General features: G+C 34.5%; 1 protein-coding gene across 4 annotated transcripts in view; it reads right to left on the bottom strand.

The window, feature by feature from the left end:
• Positions 1-559: 559 nt before the first annotated feature.
• The window catches only part of MMP16 (matrix metallopeptidase 16), a 195976-nt gene continuing 169355 nt past the window's right edge, over positions 560-27180 (bottom strand). For 3 of the 4 annotated variants that reach the window (XM_035546313.2, XM_050708948.1, XM_035546315.2), the window contains 4 exons: positions 23538-23676; positions 13001-13151; positions 8378-8493; positions 639-5073 (listed from right to left, as the gene is read on the bottom strand). In XM_035546313.2, coding sequence (XP_035402206.1) covers positions 4739-5073; positions 8378-8493; positions 13001-13151; positions 23538-23676 — 741 coding nt within the window. In that variant the 3' untranslated portion in view covers positions 639-4738. Of the gene's footprint in view, positions 5074-8377; positions 8494-13000; positions 13152-23537; positions 23677-27180 lie in introns of all 4 variants that reach the window. The other variant, XM_035546312.2, reaches the window with a different exon arrangement.

A 27180-nucleotide genomic window follows, 5' to 3' on the forward strand; every position in this document is an offset into this window, starting at 1 on the left:
CAGGACAGAGCAAGCCCCTGCAGCCATATCCTTCAGCCTAGTTATCTTGTGCTATCTCCAATTTAGGCTGCTAATGGTGTGATAGTTTGCATTTCTAGTTTCTTAAAAATGCAGTGACTGGAACATTCACTGTTCAGTTTTCTATTTGTCGTTTTTTAAGCTTTGCCCTAGTGATGGTTCAAATACAAAAAAACAAACAAACAAACAAAAAAAAAACAATAGGAATGTAATGTTTCTGTTGCTTTTAGGCAGACCTACTTTCTACCCTACACACATTTTTTCTAACCAACAAGCTAGAATTCTATTATATATAATTTGGTACCAAAAGCTACATTTAACTGACATTAGGATTGTGAAGTAAGCCAAAAAAAAGTTGAAAATTCAAAATTAAATCTTACATTCTGTTCTTAACCCACAGTGCTCATAGCACAAGAGTCTTGGCCAAACAACTGGGAGGTGAAGTATACTGCCAAGAGAAAGTGTAAATCTGCCCCTTATGTTTGAATATATTAATTTCTGTCATTTTCATTCACAAAAGTAGCCTTTTTTTTTTTCCTTTAATTATTGCCTCCCTTTACTCCACTTTGAAAAAAACAAAAGAACAAAAATTCATAGGAAGATATAAAACATGTATTACATTTATTCAGGAGACTTGAAAGGGCTCCTTTGGAGTCATTTGAGTGTCTCCATCTCAGGCTATCCAGTAAATATACAGTTACATACTTTTTTAAGTGTATTTTTTGGAAAAAAAAAAAGTGTCAATATGTTACAGTCAATAACCTTTTCATAGCTTTATACATTAAAAGGCCAGGTGAAACGGTGATGTTATCTACTCTGGCCTCCTGTGTCATATAGACCGTAGTATTTTGAAGATACACAGCCCTGTATAGTCAGCTTGTTAGACTGTAACTGATTAACACAATGAATATTCAGTTTTATATTGTTCCACAGTACATATCGTGACAGTAGCAATATGGAAAAGTTTATTAAAAATTTTATGTGAAAAGTTACGACATGTGAGTAGGAACCCAGATTGCAGAATTCAATCACTTTGTTTTTGATTAGTGCTTGTAATTATAGGCCCTGGTAGAAAAACAACTGTTCAAAAAATAACATTGTCTTAGAACTTTTACTTGTTTGAGTTCAAAACTAAATCAGGCAACACCACTAATTTAATCTGAACTTCCATAATTCAAAGTCAGGCAACATGTATTTGGAAATTCCACTGACCACAATTGCTCCGACTTAAAACAAACCTTTATGACTGTGTTATAACCTACTGAAAATAGGAGTATATAAGAGAAATGCTGACAAAATCTTGCTCTTCATGACATAAACATGCCAATATAATATTACTTTTCCCTCTCTGTATATAATATATATGCACTTTAGAGTAAAAGAAAATAATCAACTTGTGTATTCAGGTATCTATGATGTACCATATACCAAGCACTAGACTTATCACACTTACCTTCCTGCATAATTAAAATTAAGTTCTCCAAATGCAAACATTTTTGTTACTTTATCAAAAAACAACAGTCAACATGCTCAGCACTTCATTACTCTCAGGGAAACAGTTGCACAAAAAGTTAAAGCTGCCATGAAAGATATTTCAAAATTGAAGTGAAATTTTCAAGTGAACAAAAAAACAGATGAGATGCTGTTCTGAATTAAAGAGAATATAAAACCAGTTCTCCTGTTGTAGAGGAAAACCAAATGCAGAGTAAATAGTGTTAGTATTTTCCACCAACTATCCAAGGGACAAAATTGGAACAGGTGATGAATCATTTTGTTCTGTCTGTAGTAAAATATAAGTTATAGTAGATTGCTGACAATAAAAATGTATGCATGAATTAAAATATGCATGTATGTGTATGTGAGTGTGTGCATGCATTTCTAAATACACAAATGCATGCACACACACACATATTAATATATATGACAAAGAGGCATTGAATTTCAAATTCACCAAATGAGCAGATGCGCAGTAAATACCCTACATTACTTAACTGTGAATTAATATATATTTTCAGCAACAACTGAATTGGATTTACTAAATAATGCTATGGGCTGATACTGGTGCAATTCTAACCTACAGTATGCAGTACCTCTACAAAACATCTCGAAAATGCCATCTGCATTGCATATTTGTTGTAAAACTATATCTTTTTCTAATCTTCATTTCTGTTAGCCGTTACATATGTATATCTGTTTATGCTCTAAGAAATAACAATTTGCAATGCTTTATAGCATGCCACATATGTTCATAAAATAAGTCCTCAAATCAATATAAAATCATGTAATTGAACAAAAAGGCATACTATTTTTCATGCTATGCTCAATATAAATATAAATTCAAGGCAGTCAAGCTATTCATTACCAAAATAATAATAACCATAATATATGTGTATATATACCTACACTCTCTAAAAAATGATCCAGTTATGTGAATTAAGAAATCAGTAAGAAATTGGCTGAATGTAGTACAAAAGTCTCATTTTATGTAAAAGCCAATACTGGCCATTTCAAGTATTTTAATACTTTCCTATAACCTTTTCATTAATAACTAGCTATCTGTAGAAATGATAACTTTATATGGAAAAATTGTATTCAAGTTAAATAAAAAATCATTTCTACTGTAGTTCATTTTTAGAGTGTGCATGTATACATAGCAAAATACCTTTCTACAGATCTATCATAAATATTTTTGTTTCTGTCTTTTCTTTCCTAAGAAAACACTTCACCATTTTTTTCTCTAATTTTGGATAATGTACATCAGGCCTTTTAAGAAATTAAACCCATCTTAGATCATTAGCAACACCAGATTCCATTCAGTTTGTGCCAGTTTGCAAGTTAAAGGTCAAAGAGCAAAGACATAGGACAGTACACTTTAAGGAAATTCAGACAGTGAAGCTGTTCACAGAAGACAATGTTTAACTTGGTAATGACAGTCAACAGGTCAATAATCAAGTTCAAGGCAAGCTGTTCATTGTTGCAAAAGCTACTCCCCTCAAATCCCGGCTTTCATAAAAAACCAGGTGTCTGACGTTTGGGGTGCATCATTCTGACCATCTTTAATAAGTTCACAGCCCAGTGACTGTAAAGCCTATCACTGCAAGAAGCAGCTCCTAAAATCAATAAAGAGGTCTGTCAGTTGCTGACTTTTCTCTAGGAAAAAAATATTGATACAAACCTGCTCTGCAGGTCACATGAAAATGACAATACTGCTGTTAGCACAAATTACACGTAATGACAAAATGCTTTGGTGGTCCCTTGGCTCTGTCAATGATATCATGTTCAGCTAAAGGCCAGAGATTTGACTAACCCTTTGAGAACTATGGTGAACATGCAAGGGGGTAACACACCAGAGGATATTCATGCAATATCGGAGTCATTATTTTGGTTTTCCTTTGAAACTGTAACTCTACCTCTGAAGAGGCAAATTGAATTATCATGCAACATAGTTTAAAAGAGAAATTCAAGATGCTTAAGATAAAAGGCTAAGCTATAAAACTGTAGCCAGTTCAGAAAAATCCTTGGTAAGTGGTAGAAGATATTAAAATATGTTTGATTCATTTAACCAGAAAGTAGCTGGTAAATATAGTTTGTTTTCTCTTTATGTTATAAATGATTTTGTATCAATAATGCAAGTAATTAAAAACACTCGCAGTCACAGGAAATCCGTTTTAAAAAAAAACAAAAAACTGTTTTTCTTTTAAAACCTGTATTTCCAAAACACAATCCTGTAATTTAATGACAACCAAGATTAACATCCACCAGACTCTGCAAACCAATGCAATAGTTCTCAAAGGGTTACACCAAAGTAATACCAGTGTCAAGTTTCTCTACAGCATGACTGTTGCTTTAGTTCATTGAAATCCACTTCAGAGACACACTGCTTTTTACCATGCTTTGGAATGAATGCTCCTGACAGACCTGTGAAAGGCCTGGGGCAGTTGGCTTGGTACAGCTTGGGAAAGATTATGCAGGAAAACCAACCCAAAATCAAACAAACCAATAAAAAGATTCCTCTTAAATATAGTAATGAATATAAATGAGTTTAAAACATTGAGGACATAGCCCAGAGCAGCTGTATAAAACACAAAATGAATGTATTATTAAGGCTGTTACTATATTGCAGATATTTTGGCCCCTTGTTTGTTGGAAAATGGCTGTCCAAACAGTCTGAAGTCCTGCGTGTCATCCGGGTCTCCCACCTGACAAACTGGAAGTAGGAGTATAGGACTTTATCCATAGCAGACAGAAAGCAATCCTCTTTGGAGACAAAGCTGTTTTGGGTCTTCTCACTTTCCTGAAAGTTCCATTGCGGGTTGTTGTGTTTTTCTAAAAAAATTGACTTTCAGCAAAAAATTTTTCAAAGGGGAACAGGCCTTAAGGGAAAAATGTAGAAACATTGGAGATTTTTTATTTTTCCTCTTTGTTAGTTAATCCTGATAGTTTATCGGGCATTTAGCGTGCAGAGGAAAGGCCTAAATTGAATGACAAAGAAAGACAAAGGACTGAAGAAACAGCAGATACTTTGTATCATGGAAGCTTCCCAGCTGAGCAAATCGCCACTCATGCGCAGGACAGGCAACCCCCTGGGTTTTAAAGATCAGCTTTGTTTCAGACTGACAGATGCCTGCTCCTAGCTAGGAAACTGCATAACAGCTCTTGTGTTGAATCTCAAGTTACCACAAACTCCTGGGAGGGAAAGAAAAAAAACCAAAACCCTACATCACACCCACTCTTGCATAGAGCGTTTGCAGTACAGTATGTGGCGGGGTGTTCCTTTCCTTTTAAACTGGAACACAGTGTAAACCAAGACAAGGAGGCACAAGGCCAGGATGCAAGGAATGACAATGGCTATGGCTTTCACAGTGCTGGCTGTGTTGTCCAATTTGATGACAATGTCAACGTCATCTTGAGGGCTGTGTCGGTCTTTGTCTCGGTCTGTTGGTCCATCACAACCCATAAAATCCTTGAGGATGGATCTGGGATAGCCAGGTTCCACTCTGAGCATCTGGTTATTGAATTTCCAGTACTCTTTTCCTTTGTAGAAATATGTGAAGCCTGAGGAAGAAAATTGCAATTATTCATGGTCATATCAGATCAAACCACGTCATCTGCACCCAATGACTGAAACTACTGGTATGAAATTATTTTACAATTAGAAAGATAAAAAATATGAGGAATATACCCTACCGATGGGCCTTTCAAAACTTTCCAAGTTTCATTTCTTTCCTGTCTCTAGAAAATCTGTTTTCCCCTATTTTTTATAGAATAGAAAGATTTTATTTCCTGCATTACCACAAACAATAAAGGAATTTCAAAAAATATTATCTTTGACAGACCAGGGTCCAGGTGATTTGTTTATTCATTGAAAGCCTAACAGGAGCTGTAATCCTCAGGGCCAGCTCTATGCACTTTGAAGCATCTCAAGCTCTTCAAGATGAAAAGTCTACTGAAATAAGTTGCTAGCCAGAAATAAGAGCTCTCTCTCTTCAGTGTCACATAGCCTACCACTGTACTTCAGAAGAAGGAAACTGTATGAAATAAAAGCAGCTTTGCCAAAAAAAACCACAGGTGTACACATTTAAATTTTCTGCAGGGAGCTGCTATTTGATCATTCAGATGCAATCCGATGTTATTACCAAATATGCCTAAATGAAAAAAAATAAAAAATAGAGAGACTCCCTGACAAAAATCTAAGTTACTTTATTATCCCAGATGAAAAATGGCATTAATCTGGAAAAAAAAATAAATGTATATATATATATATATATACAGCAAACCTTCACAAAGGGTGAATTTCCTCCCACTGTTTATAGGCTGAATGCAAACTGATGGATATTTTTCCAGCATTTTTTTTTTTTTCTCACAGTTAAGTACTTCAGCTGAAGCAATTTGATGTATTATCTATAAAAATATTCTAATATATATAGAGAGACTATATAGAGATGACATATCTATATCTATATTCTAATGTATATATATAAACTACAAACTTGTATATATCAGGTACATATAACCCAAAATACTGACATTAGTTAGTATTAATTGTGAAGGAAATCCTTTTGTCTCTTATCACACTTACTGTAGGTGTTTATTTGCATGGTTTGCACAATTAAAAAAAAAAAAAAAAAGGAAAGCCAAAAAAAAATTAGAAATTATTTGGTTTAATTAGAAGATATGCTTTCAAATGGTCACCAACAGAACTATGAAGAAAAGCTTGCATGTCAGCTCTTCTACCCAAAGAAAGGAAAACGGATCCAGACAAAATGCACTCAAATTCTTTCCAAGTAAGTTGTGTTACTTCATATTGGTATCTGTTTTTGTTTCTTGCTATTTCCATACAAGCAGCAGTGGAGATGTGAACTATTTCTCAAGATATGCCTGCTTTCATTATTTCATGAAAAATGTCTTAGTGGTCTTAATGGGAACTTTATGACGGCATTTTCAATCCTTCTTTCTGCCCTAGGGTCCTTTTAGGCTTCCTGAGAAGCCCAAGAATGCCCTTTTCCCTTCACCTTCTTCACAATCTAATGTCATGTTTTACCACCCTCCTCATTCAAAGACTCTTGGACAGGCTATCAAAGCTATTGGGGAAGAGAAGTGGGTCTGACATCATGAAGAGTCTTTTCTGCCTTAGTAATAAGTGTTCTGCCCCTGTAGTACTTTGAAAACCACTCATCTGAGTGTTACACTAAGATAATTTGCATTCATGACAGACACATGTACCTGAGCTCAATAGAGAAACCTTTTTATGGGATATGCAGTCAAAATAAGAAAAAAAATATATAAATACATGCATACATACAGATATCATAGAATCATAGAATAGCTCGGGTTGGAAAGAACCTTAAAGATCATTTAACTCCAACCCCCCCTGCCATAGGCAGGGATACCATCCACTAGATCAGGTTGGCCAAGGCCCCATCTGGCCTGGCCTTGAACACCTCCAGGGATGGGGCATCCACAACTTCTCTTTGGCAACCTGTTCCAGTGCCTCACTATATATAAACATATATACATGCTAAATTCCTTTTGGATGTAATCTTTAGAAATATGCTTAAAAAGTAATTAAGGGAAGAGAGCATAGGTTATATCCATTGTGCTTGTGTGTGCATACATAATGTTTGTGCCCATTTCCAAACATATATGTGTATTTACAAACAACAGTTAGTTATTGAGTGTAATACATGCAGAATGTCATCATGCCTGACCTACTTCCCAGTAAAAATAAAATAAACCAAAGGAAAACAACATAAAAAAATCTAGTCTAGCCAAAATGCTGGAATCCGGAGATGTTTTCTACTTCTGGATGTAACAGAGATGAAGCAAGGAAGCAACGAGACATTTTTTGGGGGAAAAAAAATCTATAGTAAATCACTTAATCAAGTTGGAGATTGAAATAGTAGATGGAAATGACCTATACATGGAAAGAAATCTTTTTGCCTACTTATTAAAAGGAAATTAAAATAATATGGCAATACATATATGTGCTGCCTGTGAGGTGAGCACAACGAACTCAAAATTTATTAATAAATAAATCATAAATGCCATACAACTTTCTTCCAACAATGATAAATGAGGACAAATGCATATTTTTATTCCCATCAAAGGGATCTACACTCTGTGCAACTGAGGGCAGCCTGCCAGTAGCCCTGGGTAGCACTGAATTCTCATAAAATAGATGAGATTTTGACTGCTCTCATTCATTTGGAACTGTGGTTAACTGAAATTCTAGATTCCTATATGTGATGATCCATCTTGGTCCAGGTAGTAGCACCTTATACTAACATCCCCATGATTTGCATTTCTTTATCATGGGTTTATGACATCTTTGATAACATAAATTCCTAAGGATATTTCAGATTAAGATTTCTATTCAGATAAAGATCTGGTTTCCCTGTTCTAGTTATTCAGAATAAAGGTATTACTTTCTAAATTGTATAAACAGCCAACGCCTTGACAGTAGTAAAATAGAGATATACTGTGGTTAGAAAATTCATTTTAAGACATACTTTAATTCTTTAAGAAGAATTTTTAAGACATACTTTAATAATAATTAAATAATTAATGCAGAGAACAGAAATAATTAAATGAATTGACAGAATAAAACAAACAAAAAAATGAAAATTAATGTTTATTATGCTAAATTTGAAAGATCTTTCCCCTTCATTGTGTTAAGTGATACATGCAAGCAAACAAAGCCTTTTTCACAAAACCGAGTTCTATAGCAGGAAATATTTCCTCTGTTCATAAATTCCTCCACTACTTAATACAAATAGTCATTCAGTGCTCTGCTACTCTGTATTACATAAAGCGTGTTAGTAAATTAGCAAATTAGTAAAACAGAAATGTGTTTGCATACCATTTTCTTTGTGGACAAAGGCTCCCTGAGGAGATTCTGGGATACCTTTCCAAATTGTGATTGGTTTGGGATAACCAGGGTCCATGGATCTCATTTCTTCACTGTACCTCCAGTACCTGATTTTTTTTTTTTAAGAAAACGATAAAAAAAGAAAGAAAGAAAGAAAGAAAGAAAGAAAGAAAGAAAGAAAGAAAGAAAGAAAGAAAGATTATAACATAGCAGGCCAGAAACTACTTAGTTTTTTCCTTCTAACATTCGCTATATTCAATAGTCACAAATGGGAATACTTGAGTTTTTAGATACTACCAAATAACAAAGAAATAAAATCTATTTGCAAACTAGATAACTGTTTCATGTACACTGAAAAAAAATAAAAGATTTTTGCACTTTGACAACTAAATCAACTTGTGTCTCACTTATAAACATCAGCAATTCTGATGTCTAGGACACAGTGAAACAAAGAGATGCAGCATATGAAAAAAAGGTACACAGATGTTTTAACTAACATTTTAATCACAAAAATGCCAGCATGCTTAACTTGACTCCCTATGAATATACATTACTGTAGCTGGTCATTTTATTAAATTGTTACAATGCAAGCGAAAATTTTAAATGCACTTGTGCATCATTGTCAACCAGCTTTTCTCTAATTAAAAAGCCTCACTATGCAAATTTTACGCAACCTGAACATCAGAGAAGTATTTAAAATTTTGATTTTATTTACACTTAGAAATAATGTTGATATTTTCTTTGTTCTTATGCAGATGATTAAATTGCTGTATGCATCTAAGTATTATCATAGTGTATCCTTAGTTTCTCTGTGTATATTGCTATAATATTTGGGTAGGTTATTACATATTTGGATTGGCTCCACTAATTTAAATTACACTAAGTTAGAGCATAGTTTTCTGGGAGTTTTCCAAATTCAGCTTTATTCTTGTGAAAAATCACCTAAAAAGGCAGCCAGTCTCCATATCACCTGTATTAATAATATAGTCCTGCTAAAATCTTGACCCTTTTTATAATTTGAACCATTTGACTTCAGCTTTTAGAAATGGTTGTTATGATATATCCTGGTAGATTAGAGTCCTTAAGTGGACAATATTTGTTTCCTTCTGAAGGTTCTTAGAAACTAATCAATTCATCTCTTGATCTTTTTGAAAAACAGAATAGATTAAACTCTTATGTACCTTGCCCTGTGCAGCATTTCCCTGGCTTTAAAATTCTAGTGAAATTAAAAGGTGGCAAATTTGGTAAATTACACTAAAAATTATTTGTATTTATTTTTTTCTTTCAAATGCATAAATCATTTTTATAACCTGATTTCTTAATATAGTAGTTCATGCACCAATAACCAGCCAACAAAACAATGCTATTTTGAAATGGAACATCTTTTAGAATTTACATGGAGAATGAAACAACATGTAGAAGTAGCAAACAAAGATCTGAAATCAATACTACTGCAGATAGCTATTACTCATGTCCTGACTCTGCATTTCTTCAGCCTTAGCTTCTCTTTCCACATTTGTTTGTTCTCATTTCTGTGTTCTCACTCTTCACTGAGTTTAATCTTCTATTTTTTAATCTCCATTTTTATCTGCATTTCTTATCAATTATCTTATCTTTTCCTCTGTCCCTCTTTCCCAGAACCCCCTTTCTTTCTTGCTTAATTCCATTCATTTTCATTTCTTCTCTTCCAACCTGGAGCTCTTCCAGCGAGTTCCATTTACTAGCCTTTATGTTTTTGCAGGATGGAAACAGGCAGTCCTATAGGACTTTCAAACATATATGTTGCCATTAAAAAACATCTTTGAGGACACAGTCAGTACACACTTGAAAGCCCTGAAAGCATTGTCTTTTCAGCATTGATGAGAAATCCAATTAGGAAAAGACTGATCATGATACTATCTCTTCAGTCTGTGCTGAAATAATGAGCATGTCCACAGGGTAAGGAAAAACCTAGTTCTGTCTTTCCTTGGCATGCAAAATGTTCACAAGCAGACTCCCCAGTGATGACTTGAATGATTTGAGCTTTACCAACTATATAAACTGTGTTACTGTATCTCAAAGACTGATAGAGTAACAGGGGGAAAATAAATGAAAATGCACTTTGTGGTTTTGTAAAAATATAGGAAAACATTTGCTAAAATGTGTTCTTTCCTCTAGTTAATACTGTTTACTTAACAATATTGTAAACTACCAGAAAGCTAAGCTTTATGAATGAAAAAAAGATTCATTTAAACTAAAAAGTGCAAAAAACACTCACACCAAACAGGGGCATAAACAAGGCCAGGTGTCAAGAAGTGCAGCAACCATGTTATCATCTTGTCCTACACTATTCAGTTCTAAGGAGAGGAATAAGAGTGGGCAAAATGTTTTTCTGCAATTTTTTGGACCCTCTCATGCTTTTATAGAATTACTTGGAAGAGTTATCTTTTGTGTGTAAATGGATCACTTCAAGTAATAATAATGATCGTCATTTCATGAGTTAGTTTAGACATGCAGGTATTATAATATCATTTACTATTTGAACTTCTAAATATTTATTTTTTAATTTTATATATAATATTAGATGCTTGATATTTTATTGCTCCAACTGCTTTTTATTTATACCATTGTTCTGGCAGATTTAACTCTGTCTAGATTCTGCCCTGAAGCTCCTTTACTGAAGATTACCATCAAAACAAGTGTACATGTCCTTGAGTTACATAAGCAGGAACATTGTTATTTTTATGCTAGTATAATGTTTTGTTTTCCTTTCATTACTACCTTCTGCCACTAAGCAGCTACATTCATACCTTTCTCAGGCTTAGATACAGCCCTATAGTAGATATATATGTACTACTAAAACCAGCAGAATTCAACTCTAACTTTAAAAAGAAAAAATTGTGATATAAACAATACACATCGAGAAGCTTAGTGGTATATGGGTTTACTCCCACTGGTGGTCAATATCCCATAATAGCTCAATTATCTCTGCAAGGTTCATGTTCTTCGATCTTCTTACATACTGTAATGCATTTATATCATGCTGAGTCTCATTCTGCTTGTTAGCTCTAAGTTGAAACTTCTTTGTCAACATATTTTTTTTCCTGAAAGTTATTTTTATGTTATTAAAATGTTATTACCTATTATTATTATTATTATTATTATTATTATTATTATTATTATTGAAACTGTTAACTATAAGTAACTGTTTGTGCATGGAAATATAAAAGGACACTGCTGAATAAAGACTAAGGGAAGTGCAGGTCATGTAAGATTCCTACTGTACATACTTTCCCAGGTGTGTGGAGGTGGGAAATTGTTATTTGAAAATGAACTTACATGAAAAAAAAATATAATAATCAATCTTCTGAACAAGAGGAAGCAAACTGTACAGGTGTCTTTCTTAATTAATTTTCAAACACCACTAAATTTTTACTTAGTTTCTACCTTCTTTACCATGAGCTGAAGAACTATTTTTCTTTAAAAACAAACATATAAACAAAACCTTTAACAATACAATTGGTTGTGGCAGTCTGTAAAGCAATATTATTGCACTGCTAAAAGATTATAAATATAGTGTTATCTACTAAACTAGTAAACTAAAAATATTCTGTGATGTGCATTAAATTAATTTCTGAAGACATCTAAGAATACTATTAATGTCTCATAATCCTAAGTACCACACAGTAATAACAGCAGCAATCATACTTCTAACAATACTAATATAAACATTAAAATAATTAGGAAAGAATAAGTTTTCTATTGGTTTATTAATTGTTTATTATTATTAGTGCCTTGAGCACCCAGAATATATTAATCAACAAATATAGTAACATCCTGAACTTATAAAATCCATCATTCAGATAACTTGCAGAGCTTCAAAAACTAATGGGTTTTCTTGACATTTCTATAAAGTAGACAAATATTCTTTCCTTTATTTTTGCAGACAAGGAAATGAAGACACAGAGACAATAAGTGACAAGTGGAAGTCAGTTTCAGGACTGGAGGAGAACTCAGATATTACCATTTTTCTTCTGTTCTTTATTAATCATAAAAATGAGCGTCCCTTCTGAAAGAAACCATAGGCTTTATTTAAAAATAATTCCTACGGAACTGCTTAAATTGTTCTCTAGCTTCCTGGGTTAGCTGTCATTTTCCTTTCTTATCTCATTTTTAAATAGTAGCAACAAAGCCATTTTCACTGACCTTAAAAACCTTCAAATGAAGCGTTGCCTGTTTATGTGCTAGAGTTTAGAAATGAGGTTAAAAAGGAGGTAAGAGTGCACATAAGACTAAACACCAGGAAACTACCCAAATAAAGTGAGAGTGCAAGCTAATTACATTACTTGGAATATTTAAATTTAAATTTGTCACAACTGTGACTTGCCTGTTGACTTCTAAATCATAACTTTCCACTGGAAAGAGACACCTCATTTCAGTATGCTAACATAATTATAATACAGGTTATAAGAAATATGAAAGAAGTATGGCCCTCTGTGCAGGAGGAATTAACTACGTCCACAAAAACCACTGAGCTGTTGAAGTGGCTCAACCTCTTTAGGGAAATAACAGAGAAGATTAACACGCTTAGTCGACATCCACCAAATTGTTTCCTTGAAGAATTCCTATACCAACCTATCTCCTTTGAAGAAGTAGGTTTTCCCAACATCTTCCCACCAAATTGCTGAATCAATACCATGGGAAGGAATTCCGCTTCCAAGTGTTATCAAATCATGAGGATACCCTGGCTGGAGAGTAGTGTCCTTGAAAACCCAGAACTTGTTACCTGTACAAAAGCATATATATACACATACATATATAGGTGTTAGTCTTCAGAACTCTCAGTATTGAAATGAATACATTCTAAAGCAATAAGAAAGACACCCATAGGGTACAGTAATTGTGCTAAAAACATTGAAATGAAAAATATTATATCACTGCAGATAATGCAAAATAAAATACCTTAGAAAATGAAATATATTACAGATACCTTGTATTTATAAAACATCTATTATCAAAAAGGACCACAAATAGGACCACATATTCTAATACCATCTATTCTATGCCATTTACTGAGATCAAACCCAGAGTGAAAATTAAGTCATCTTTAAAGGTCTCTGTGAACAGTAATGTAATAAATTTACAGCAGTACTATACAATAGTATATAATGTTGAACGAGGAAAAAAATAGTTAATTTTAAGACAAAATCAGATAAGAAGACAAATAAATAAAAAATAGAAATTCTTATCCTCATATAAACTGTATACTTTTATGACTGTGTTCTTTTTCTCCTGAAAAAGTTAAATTACTTAGGCATAATGTACAGGTAGATTTTAAAATAGTTTTTCATATTATATATTCATATTCATATCCTCAGTGTGGCCTAAAGACTGCAAACTAAGGTTCTGAATCCCACTGGTGAAAATGCTGTGCTTCTGAAATTAATGAGTGGTTGCCTTTAGTACCAGTGGCAATAACATTTAACCTTTGGTTTTGCATAGTGGATCATTGAAAACCACACAATTGATTTAGTATATGATGATAACACAAGGTAGTTGTGTGATGCTAGCTGGTATGCAAATGTCTACACAAACCTCAGATTACCTAATCTGTTTTAAATATCAGTTTAGGCTTAGTGCCTCCTGGACAGCAATGCTCAGTGGTTGAATCCCTACTGTTTCAGTTACTAGCTGAATATATTGTCTGTCTAGCTGTAAACATGTCTACAAAAGCAGAATTTGCAACAATATTTTCTAGTATAGGCTTCCCTGTACCTGCTTTTGGAGAGGATGCTTCCTGTGCTCTCTTGCGATTCTTAACACTCCATTTTCCCACCTTCAGTTTGCTCCAGCTTCCTATCCAAGCTCTTCTTCCTCAATGAACACTTCCATGACTCGTATCACCAAATTCATTACCTCATATTATAAGCCTTTAGACTAGTGCCATCCCCAATAATTCTGCTGTCTTCCAGACTCTTCCCTAAGGTCTTTTAAACATACTGTGCCCCCTCACCTATTTCTGCAACCATCTTTTCATTTGTATATTTTTACTTTCTTCTAATTAATCTTCAAAATACACATCTCACCTGTGTCTTTTCAGTAAAAATTTCTCTTTCAAACACAGACATCTCAGGCTGAAAAAAGGTAATAAAGATCCTCCTATCCCCCCAAGAAATAGGGAAAATGGAGTGTAATCTGTGTTTTAGTATTTATCTGAAGAACTTGCTTTAGGGCCTGTCTTCTTTTTGCTTTATGTTATCACAGGGACATTCTTTGTAAGCTAGACTATAGCCTCCATCATGTAGGAAACATGCTTATTTTCTCTTTAAAGGACTACCTTCATCTGTGTTTCTAAAAAGTGCTGCTAATTGTAATAACAACACTGAAGGAGAAGGTTCTCTGATGCGATGTAGACCCTTCTGAGTTACATTACAGAAAAGTCTAGGGAAGGTCCTTGAATACTGGATTGGCCTATTGTATATGTATATATAGCCTTATTGGTTATTTCACCTTGGTCTGTCCAGTGTTATTTATGATGATGTTTAAAATTTAAGGGAAAAAAAAAAACAAAAACAGGTTGGATGGGGCTTTGCGCAGCCTGATCTAGTGGAAGGTGTCCCTGCCTGTGGCAGGGGGATTGCAACTAGATGATCTCTAAGGTTCTTTCCAACCCAAACCATTCTATGATTCTACGATAAAATATATTTTCCTCAGACACTTTTAGAAAGAGATCTTAAAAGATAAAATCATGGCTGTTTATATTAGTTATTATATTTACCTGTAAGGCTAGGCAGGCTGTTACACAGACTTAGGAGGTTAAGGCGCTGTGCTGCATAATTATTTTATACGGAAATGTAATATCACTCCAAAGACATAGGATCAGGTGTATGCCAGAGTCAACAAGAGGGAAAATCCAGAACACTGTTTTGCAGTTGTTTTTATATTTTAGCTATCCCTCAGTGGTATTAAATATTTGCTTAACGGGAGGTTTTCTTTATATCCCTGTTTGTACTGTAGTGATGTAAAGCATGCTTTCATTTTATCACAGTTTTAATTAGGAGAAGGGATATAGTTTCAGTCCCTCCTATGCTGGGTTTCCAGAGTAAATTTTTTATCAGCTTCTTTACAGCTGCTTGCCACCCACTTCCAAACATAGACACTACAGTTTGCTCAACAGATCCATCTTCTCCCTCTGTCAGTTGAAGGAAGAAAGTGTTCTAAGAACAAATACATACAGAGACATTTGAAGTACTGAAAATAAAAGGGACATAGAGATCTAAGAACAGTCACGAAAAGCTAAGGTCTGTATTGACCTAGGATTAAGGTCTGTGCTAACCTGATATTTACCTTTACTGAGATTCCCTACAAAACTCACTTATATAGGGTATGAAGATGAGGGTGAGCATCTCTAGTCTTTCATTGTCTCTCCTCCCATGTGGTTTATCCTTCTGCCAATTCAGATGACCAGACACAGAAGGCTTCGGATGATAATGGCAGTTTCAAATGCAACAGTAAGAGAAGCCATGTATTTTGGACCTTAGTAGTTGGTACTTATGGTGTGAACAACAGATGGGATCCAGTGAATGATACAGAGCCAGCTCATTTCTGTTTCAGAAGATCATTCAAAATGACAGCTGTTGGACAGCATTGAGAGGCATATGCTGTGATGTATGTAATGCCATTACCTTTTCCTGTGCCTCACAAGGAATAAAAGTAAAGTCAGTTGTTAGGAATTGATCATTATCAGCCATACCCAACAAACTCAGCTATTAACAAGATCAGATCACAGTAAAACAAAACAGTGGTTGAGCGCACACTTTAGTGGACAGCAGTACTAAGCAAGGTATCTGTTAAATGTTCATATATACTGAAGTATGAGCAGGTAAAGAAAGGAAAAACATGACACAAGTGAGAAATTAAATCCTTCTTCACAAAATTTCTGACAGGAAGTGAATTGCTTTGGGGTAATTAGACAAAAGGTAAATTTAACTGTATAAAATACACTACCAAAAATGGAGACAGTAGGGCATTGAGAGCTTTAACATATGTGGGCAAGACTTCTATTGATTCTAACTATAGGGCATTGAGTTTAACATTTGCATTGGAAGATATATTTAGTCTGCTACAACTCTGTTGATTGTTAATGGGAATGTCTGTATATAAGAAACCCAAATGTTCCACCTGAATGCCCATTTTAACTTTTTTTTTTTTTCTGTTTAGCGTCTGTCCCTCAGATGTTGATCAGAGAATTTCAGAAAAGTTGCAGCAAGAATGAGAAGCGTTCAAACTCTGAACCAAATATTAGGAGTTAAAGCTGAAAATCAGTGCAAAAGATGCATGACTATAAAGAAAATTAACTCCTTTACTTTTAAATGATATTTATGTATCTTAAAATGTACTAAAAATGAACCCGCAAGTCAGTAAGCTATCATTTGGTTCATATTCCACTTCCACACTTAAATAATCAATACACTTCATAAACTGTGATTACAATGGAAATAAAGAATACATAACAAGACTAAAATAATAATAGTTTCAACCTTCTTATACATAAATAATGCTTGATCAGAGTCCTACTCTATGTCCCAGACAGAAATTAGCAGTGTATTTATTTAACAAACTTGTTTTTCAAGGTCTGTTTGGTAGGTTTGTTATTCTCACAGAGTTTAATAAAGCACCACATGTTTCATGAAGTCTGGCCAGCCTTCAGAATGTTTCATCTCTCTGCATTTATTCCCTACTGTAAGATCTAATATACCAACAAGCAGAATGGTAAGGTCACAAGCTGAGAATGAAGCAAGTGACAAAAAAGTCAAAATGTCTTACTTTTTTCAGTAATGCTTTGTTAAATATCATCACCGTAGGAAAACAATTGAAAAAGATGAACTGTGACTGCAATTACTTGAAGTTTCTAAGCATCTATCTTTGACATTCTTAAAAAATTACTGGAAATAAAGACTATCTCTATTGCAATGCGTCTCTTAAAATACCAAATATTTAACTCCAGATAGTCTCCAGACTGACAACTGCAAAAAATTATGCAGATTTTAGAAACCATAACCATTCCTTTTTAGCATCAGAATGCTGAATGGTTGTGCTCCAGGGTTGTCAGCAACCAAGTCATGTTTGTTCATGGTATATGCAATTATAATATCTGTACTGCAAGACCTGTGCAGTATATAGCATATAATCACTACATGGGCCATGATAAGCCAAGATTATAAAAACTTTTAGGACTTCTATTCTGAACCGGTTTCTGTCTGAAACCAGTTAGAATTTGAATATCTAATTCTGGAGGGTTTTTTCTCCAGTTACTTTTGTTCTTAACTTTGGTCTTGCAAGCCAGGATCAAGCATCTTCTCACTAGTATCCCCAACTTACTATTTTTGCTTCCTTTTATCTCATTCTCTTTTTTCCCCCATCTTGTCTCTGGCACTTCTCTGCTCCATTATCCAACACTATAATAAATATATTTTTCAAAATAAAATTGCCAAGCAGTGGGAAAAGTGCAATTGAAAGTTATGATGGTGGCACTGGTACTATGTTTTACAGCAGCCTTTCTATTGCTACATTTGGTTTACCATAACATTCAATAGCACAGATGGTTTGACAATTTCATTTTTAGCACTATATAAATTCCCACAGGTATGGAGAATAAATTTTACTATTCACATTTCCTCATTAAAAAAAAAAAAAAAGTATAGTTCTGGTGCCATCTTCTTATTATCATTCAGCATAGACACCAGCAGTGAATAATAACAAGAATGTAAACAGCTGCTTTTTATAAGCCACTGTCCACCAGATTGTTAAGTACTTTATAAGCATTATGAGTCACAAGGAGGCAGGCCAAGTATCTTAAGCTACACTAAATGAGCAAGTATCACTTTACAGCTTTGCACTACAAGCATGCCACTGAATTTTTACAATTATTTTTCCTTTTATAAATAAATATTAATAAAAAAAGTATATGAAACTAGTTAAATTTTTAAAGAGAAAAACATCAAAACCAAGGAAATTTCAAAACCGAAGAAGACCCTTGATCCAATAGCCTTGAACTTGATTTAGCTATATTTTCTATGGATATCTAACATATTACATGTGATCTCAAATGCTCCTCAAATATTCTCAGAAGAGTAATGTTGAACAGGTATAAACATACTGAAAGATTTTTAATAGCACAAGTAAGGAATAACTACATTTCCCACAGTAAAAAATTAAGCTATACAGATGTTTCAAAGGATCATAAATAAATATTCCATCCTGAGTTGCCATCCCAGATTATTTGCATATGGCTCATATTTTACAACATAGCTCCCATTTAAAAATATATATATACATTTAAAATCTTTTTATACCTGTACTATTTTATATTTCTACTAGTGTAAAACAGAAGCCTACTAATACAAATACAACTGTTTACACATAAATAGGAAAAATATCATACTAATTAAAAAAAAAAATTTATGAAGATCTAAACTTGCTTTATCATTTAAATCAACTATTTCAAACTTGATGTTTTCTGTCTCAAAAGGTAAAGATTGAAACAAATCGAATCAAATCAAATTCAATTTAATCAAATAGGATAGAATTGAATCAAATCAAATTGAATTGAATTGAATTGAATAGTTCAGTTGGAAGGGACCTTCAGAGACCCTCTAGTCCAACTGCCTGACCTCTTCAGGGCTAACAAAAGTTAAAGCATATTGAGGGCATTGTCCAAATGTCTCTTGGACATTGACAGGCATGGGGCATCAACCACCTCTCTGGGAAGCCTGTTCCAGTGTTTGACCTCTGTCATGGTAAAGAAATGTTTTCTTATATCTAGTCTGAACTTCCCCTGGACCAGCTTCATGCCATTCCTGTATATCTTGTTATTCGTTACCAGGAAAAAGGGACCAGCACCTCCCTGTCTGTTTCCTTTCCTCAAGAAGTCATAGAGAATAATAAGGCCATCTCTTAGCCTTCTCATCTCCAGACAACCCACGTGTCCTCATAAGAAGGAAATAGAGCATAGATTATTGAAAGTAAATGAGATTTGTGGATTCCTAAAGAGATCAACAGAATGTTCCTATCCTGGATGTTTCACAAGGTCTACATTGAATGTTTCTCAGAAGTGTTATTGGCCTAAGATTGAATATTTTTTTGTCCTGAACCTATGACAGTGTAGGCATGCACGCAAAAACAAAGTTGTAATTACTCACGAGCAATCACAGATGAATAAATTGGATTAATCCTCCCTCCTCTGATCCCAGACAGTGGAGGTATTGCTCCACAAAAAAGAAAGCAGAAGTAGAAAACTGTTCAGTCATGGAAGATGTCCAGACCCTGTTTCACTGTCCTGGTTTCAGTTTGGAGTCGGGGATACAGAGGATCTGAGGCCCGCTATACTCCAACCAAAAAGGAGATATTAGCAGCATATGAAGGAGTTTGATCTGCTTTGAAAGTGGTCGGTACTGAAGCACAGCTCCTCCTGGCACCCCGACTGCCGGTACTAGGCTGGATGTTCAAAGGAAGGGTCCCCTCTACACATCATGCAACTGATGCTACATGGAGCAAGTGGGTTGCACTGATTACTCAGCGGGCTCGAATAGGAAACCCCAGTCACCCAGGAATCTTGGAATTGATTATGGACTGGCCAGAAGGCAAATACTTTGGGATATCATCAGAGGAGGAGGTGGTCCGTGCTGAAGAAGCCCCAGTGTACAACAAGCTACCAGCATGAGACTCTTAATCTCAGGGTCGTGGGTTCGAGCCCCATGTTGGGCACCAAAAGGACTGTTGTGGTTTAACCCAGCCGGCAGCTAAACACCACACAGCCGTTCGCTCACCCTCCCCCCTCCCTCTCTGGGATGGGGGAGAGAAACGGGAAAGTGAAGCCTGTGAGCTGAGATAAATACAGTTTATTAAGACAGGAAAATAATAATAATAATAATAATAATAATAATAATAATAATAATAATAATAATAAATAATAATGATGATAATGATAATATTATTACTAATAATAATGTGTACGAAACAAGTGATGCACAATGCAATTGCTCACCACCCGCTGACCGATGCCCAGCCTATCCCTGAGCAGCCGGCCCCCCACCCTGGCTAGCCACCCCTATATATTGTTTAGCATGATGTCAGATGGTATGGAATACCCCTTTGGCCAGTTTGGGTCAGCTGTCCTGGGTCTGTCCCCTCCCAGCTCCTGCTGCACCCCTAGCCTGCTCACTGGCAGGACAGAGCGAGAAGCCGAAAAGTCCTTGGCTTGGTGTAAGCACTGCTCTGCAACAATTAAAACATCAGCATGTTATCAGCACTCTTCTCATCCTAATCCAAAACATAGCACCCTACCAGCTACTAGGAGGAAAATTAACTCTGTCCTAACTGAAACCAGGACATTCACAATAGGAATTTCACTCCAAAGTGAGTGAAAGAGAGCAACGGAGATGTAAGGTGTGCCTTCAGAAGGGTGTTCTGAAGGGAGGATATTTACACACTGACATGTTTCTCCAGCACATGGCTGAGATTGAATAGTCTATAATTTATTGGAAAACACTGGATGTTACTGATAACTTGAGAAGAAGTATTGGAGGCTTTATTTAAAAACCTGCAAGTCAATGCTGTCGTCACTTGATCATGACACTTTTCTGTGGTGAAGAACTGATCAGTCTTAAAGTGAGGTGATCTGGTGAGTGTTTTCTGAGCACAATGTGATGTTAACCCCGTCCAAGCCTTGTGATGGCATTCACTCCATTGATTCTATTTTTTTTCTCTGAATAATGGACATAAATGTCAGCTTAGATCTGTGCTCTGTGAACATATCTGTATGACAAACTTCAGATTTAGAGCTCCTACTAGAACTTACTTGGTTTCACCATTTTTTTCCATTGGCAAAGCATACTACCTAGGTAACATGTTCTATTTGCTCATCATCTCAGCAACAATCAGCTTGTCTATTGCTAGCAACCTTGGGAGGAAGACATATACTATTTCCCCAGGAAGAAATTTTGTAAGGGAATGGAAGAAATGAGATGAGGATTGCTACCTACAGACTTCTGCAATCATGTTTCACAAATCAGCTGAGATCCTTGGTTAGCAGGAATTTTCAAGGACATGCATAGAAAAGACTCAGATGAACCTATTGATTCTGTGGCAGCAGGAAAACATGAATTACACTGGTGGACAAACACTATCAGGTAGATATTGAAAATCATGAAGAGCTTATTCTTCATGACTGAGAAGCAAAAATTCAGAAAAAAAATCAAAAAAGAAAATAGAAGTATTTTTGACTTTGGCAAACAATGGAACAATACAGATGTCATTGAAAAACAAAACAAAACAAAATAAAACACAACAACAACAAAGAAAGGAACTTTGAATGAAAAGCAAGTGGAAAAATATCTGTAGCAAAATCCAAGTGTATGATGTCATCTATAAGGCACAAAATCATCTGGTCTGAACTCAGAGAGCATACACTGGGGATAAGGAAGATGGAAAAGAACATAGTTTTCTGACTTATAGGAACACCATCTTGTTGCTTCTGTTTGCTTTAATTAATCTAGATTATTTCATTTCACAGGTAAAAAAAATGAAAAAAATCCTCTTAGCACCTCCTGTTGTTTTGTTATCTGTAATGTACAGATTGTTGAATCAACCCATTCCTCCAGGCCCTAACACGAGTCAGTCAGCACTGGATAAAGATTTAAATAATAAAATATTTTTAGGTCACAGGGAAGGAAATGAAAGGAAAGCAAAGGTAAGGCTAGCTTGATCATTTCTGCCTGAAGGTCAAGCAGTGGGGATCCCAGAATTATCAAGGAAGAGGTCTGACATGCACAGAATGGTTCCTTTGCTCTATGTAACAAAGATGAGCAAAGGAGAATGTACAGAATAATCCCTCTATCCTTGCATGACCAGCAGACACAAAAATAAAATAGAGGAATGCAGATTTGGTGATACTTTCATCATGATTCCTGATCTTATTGACTTCCCGGTTTATGACATTACGTTTATTTTATGGTAACATAAATAAAAGTATATATTCTTTTGAAGTTGTGCAAATAGAAAATGCATGGAATGTAATATATCTTGCAATTCACACACACACAAAAAATTGTTTGGCTATTAGTAGAACATAAAGTTCATCTTCATTGTACTATTATGTAGTATTTCTGCATGTTATTAAGCATTTTCCATTTAGCATTTTAAAGGTGATAACATTTCCATAGTGAATGAAATATTACTTCTATCTCCCTGTTAACTTTTCTGCTTTTAAAAAAAGGATTAATTTATGATATAACAATTTAAAAAACATTTTTTCTACCTTTTTGTGATAAGTTAACAAGTGAATCACTCACAACACAAATAAAAGCTGAAGTTTTACAAATACCTATGAAGTTTCTTATTTCTTCTCCTAAAATATTATATTATAAAACATATTTTACATGGTTTTCACTCTTTAATTGCTATATGGGTATTTATTTATCATATAGGACAATATAAATTTGTTAATTTTGCTCATTAAATTAATTTTGCTCATTAAATCTAAATCTAGATTTAAATCTAAATTAGATTTAAAGAACCACTGACGCTGGGAGTGAAACTGAAAAGAATTATTAGCAATAATTCAATCCATACAACATTTTCTGGAATTTATACTTTTACAAAAATACTTTATACATCTGTGAAAAATATATTTGTTATGAATTCATTTCCCACCTGAAATTCCTAACATCACAGTTCTCATATGAAATAATTACAGTGCAATACAGTAAGATATATGTAGATCAGCTGCCATTTAAATATATATATGCAAATATCATTTGTAACAAGAAAGAAGAGCAAGGAGAACAACATGAAAACATAGGTAACTGTGTTCATTCTTGCTTCTGATCCACATTTTCCAAAAAAAGATTTCATCATAGATCACTGCATTGCAATGTCTTGTATTTATGCTTCTAAATTTTTACAGAATATGTCAGAGTAAATGATCTGATACTCTGAAGGGTAAGCATAAATTAAAGCTGCAGTAGACAGGATGAGAAAACATAACTTATATACTCTTTAGTTAGCTACAAATTTCTAACATTATTTACAAACCATTAATACAAATAAGTAAGTATGTTCCAAAAAAAAACATCACAGTCAAAAGTATTACACAAAGTCTGGCTTTTCTTACCTTTAAAGAAGACAAAATTCCCGTCACTGTTTTCATAAACTGCATCAATGCTGGGAGGCAGTCCTCTCCAGAAATAGGTAATCTGCATGGGGTATCCATCCATCACCCTGTTGTTTCTGACTCGCCAAAACCACTGATCCTGGAAACCAAATATACACCTCTTACTATGCTTTCAGGCATTTGTATATGTTCAGTTGCTGTCCTGGAAATACTGAACAGCCTATCCTAGCATTTTTAGAGCAGAACCTTTGCTGTTTGCATAACTATATTCGTATTTGCTTATGTGTCACCTCCCCACATTACCAATGTGTCAGAACTAGTTGTTCCCTAAGGTTAGAATAAACTTCCCATGTGAACTCTTTGTGTGGTGCAGATAACCTTTGTCAGAATGTACAGAGTACTGTACATTATGATGCAACCTTCTCAACATTATTCCAGTAAGGGACCAGACTTAAAATTTGCAGGCTGACTACAAGTGCTTATAGACTGAGCTGTATGTATACATGTGATCAACTAATTCTGCAAGTCATTTTTCTGCAGTGGCTCCTAAGAGTGAAAGGTTGGTAGATTAACATTACAGTAGTGTAACTTGGCTACAACAGCCCCATAAGAATGAATATTCTTATGAATCTTATTCATAAGAATAAGAACTTTGATGGCAACTTTACTGTAGTGAAGATTTGCAGTCTTTACATGCACAAAATTTAATATTACAGCCAATTATAGGTGTTAAATCCAGTATCCTGGTAAATCTCTCTTATGTTGTTGACACTTAAAATAGCTTCTCTCTGTTAAGATATGCTATTGCTTTAAGTGAGAATCATATGGAAGGTACATTGTTGAGGAATGAGGAATGTTCAAGTTGAGGAATGAGTACATGACACATTAGGTGGGCTTTGATAAAGACAGCATTATGGTAAGAGCTGAAGAGGTACAACAGAAACAGTTCTAGTTGGCAAAGGAACTCTAATAGAATATTTCACTTTTTAGACACATTTTCACAGTCTTATAATATTAATTTTATATAAAACAAAACAACTCCCCTTAAATGACAAAGTGCTATCCTGTCAGATATCTGTCACAGTTGTTTTACATGGCAGATCAGCATTCTTTCTGTACAGATCAACTTGCAAAGCAAAAGAGATCTGTGCTCTTGTGGGAACTGGCACAGCTTAGAGAGAAGATTAGTGTTTTACAGGAGCAGGCTTATGATGAACTGCATTCATCATCTTTCCTAAACTGAGATCACAACTCTATTTAATTGTTCATCTTTACAATGTCTCATCAATTTATAAATCATCACTGAAAGTATTAACTATAGAAATACAAAACTGCTCAATACATACACAAAAATAGGTCTTAGTCATGTGCATAAATGAGTCTTAGATTGAAAGAGTTGTTTTCAGTTCCAAATTTCTGAGAGCTTTTAAAAAATGTTTGAATAGCTTATACAATTTGAAAAATATAATATTGATTGCCACTGAGTTGCAACTCTCTGAAAATAATATCACTAAAATCCCTCACATTTTTTCACATCTAGCTATTTCACTAGCAATAAAACTCTATTATATCTTATAGTCACACTATTTTTGTCTCATTAGACTCCTATTTACAATTTTCATTCTTTTTTTCTTTTTTCTTTTTTCTTTTTTTTTTTTTCAATTGTTAGTTGTATTAAAATGTTTTAGGAAGGTCAGCAAAACAATTTTTTTTAGGATTAACTGACTAAATTCCAGTATGGGCAAAAGTGAGGGAATGCAGCTTAAAGATAAAAACATTTAGGAAGGCCTAACTGAAAAGTTTTCTCAACGCTGGAACAGATGTCCACCTCTGTTATTTGGTCATGAAGATAAGACAAAAGGGCTTTGAAAAATTAAAATTAGGGGAAATGTCATCAAAACAGATGATTTGGAAGTACTTTTTCATTGAAATGGTAATAAACACTTGAAATGCATTTTCACATCATATTTTTAAGGCATCATCAATCTAGCAGTGACTTAGGGAAAAATGATGTAACAGGAAGTCTCAATAGGTCAAATAGTTCTTTGTCTTCTCCAAATTCCCACAAAACCCTCAAAAGCCAGGTATTATCTCAGAAATCAGTTATTGAATTTTAAAAAATTACAAACAAGTAGCAAGCTGCAGTGAGCTATTCTTTCTGATATCTGTTACTATCAGGGTTTGCCTGGGCCTGCATCCTGTACCCCGAGTAACCAGGAAATTAACTGACAACAATAAAAACACAGGAAACATGCAATGACACCTCTCTGATAACACCTCTAAGAGAGGTGATGATGCCTTTCTCTCCCAGCCACCCATCATTTACGGTTCAGGAGGTTCCCAAACAAAATTTTATAATTTTGGTATTAATAGCACTTCATTGCTAAGAATTCCTTCCTAAACACGTGCAAATTTACAGCATCCACAGCTATCTGCAGAAATAAATATATGACAATTTAACAACATGCAGTGTGAAAAGCCATAAGCAATTAGCAAATTCACAGCTGCTCGCTGTTCTGCCTTCATTTGCCGTCTTTCCTTTTCTGTATCACCAACAATAGCAGCACTTTGCAAGATCTAATCCAAGATCCTTGTCCCTCCAAGACAAAATTACCTTGTAGACCAAATCCATTCTACAATCTTTCTGTTTATTTTCAGGAAACCTTTCTATATGTTTGACCAAAGTTTAGGAAAAATAAATTCTTGAAATAAGATCTTCCTATGTCATTACCCTTAATGTTTAGATATTGCATCCTGAAACATAATTTTGAGCATAGGAAGATCTGTTTTCTGATGAGCATTGGCACAAATTCCCTGACTTCAGGGAGTTCAGTGGAGCAGTACCAGCATTACAGGAGATTCTGACCCACTGAACTTCCTGAATTCCTTTAATATTTTTCTGTTGTCAGTAAATTGTATTACAGTTTACAGTCTTCTAAGTACTGACTGAGAAAAGGGCTACCTGCTAGCACTAACCAGAAATTGTACCAAAATTCTAGAACTATTTGTTCTTTTTTTTTTTTTTGAATGAAATTAACCTTTCTGTTCAAGTAGCTATTACATGATTTATCATTATTATTTTCATTATGGTGTTCATGAACTATAGTGGTTACTTAAAGATACTAAAAAGGCTTTTTGTCTCAATCAAGTGCTCTGAGAAGTTTATACATCCAGCAAGCTCATTATTTTTCTGGGATGTTCTCAGTTGATTTACATGTCATCATAATAAGAAGGAACAATGAGGTATTGCTCATCAGTAAAGACCCTTCAGGTTTTCACAGTGTAGTCCCAACCTGGGAAAACAGAATTAAAATTTTGGAAGGGAATAATCTTAGCATTTTTATGTTCTTATGTAAATAGAAAAAAGCAGGCACATTATTTGCCAATAGATGTATTTTTAGAGATAGGCAGACTGACAAGATTGAGCAAGTATCTGGAAATGTCTGAAAACAGAACTGGCAGTCTGGATCATATATAAGAATGGGCAAAATAGGTGTTGGTGGACATTGATAGGATAATATGCTTATGTAAATTTAACTTTCCTGGCTGATTTTCATATGAACATAACAGACCCAATGATTTTAAACTGCCAGAGTTCAAACTCTGGAAAACAAGCTGACAAATTCTAACATGTGGATGCCAA

Source organism: Cygnus atratus, chromosome 2, assembly GCF_013377495.2.
Source record: "Cygnus atratus isolate AKBS03 ecotype Queensland, Australia chromosome 2, CAtr_DNAZoo_HiC_assembly, whole genome shotgun sequence".
Lineage (NCBI taxonomy): Eukaryota > Metazoa > Chordata > Aves > Anseriformes > Anatidae > Cygnus > Cygnus atratus.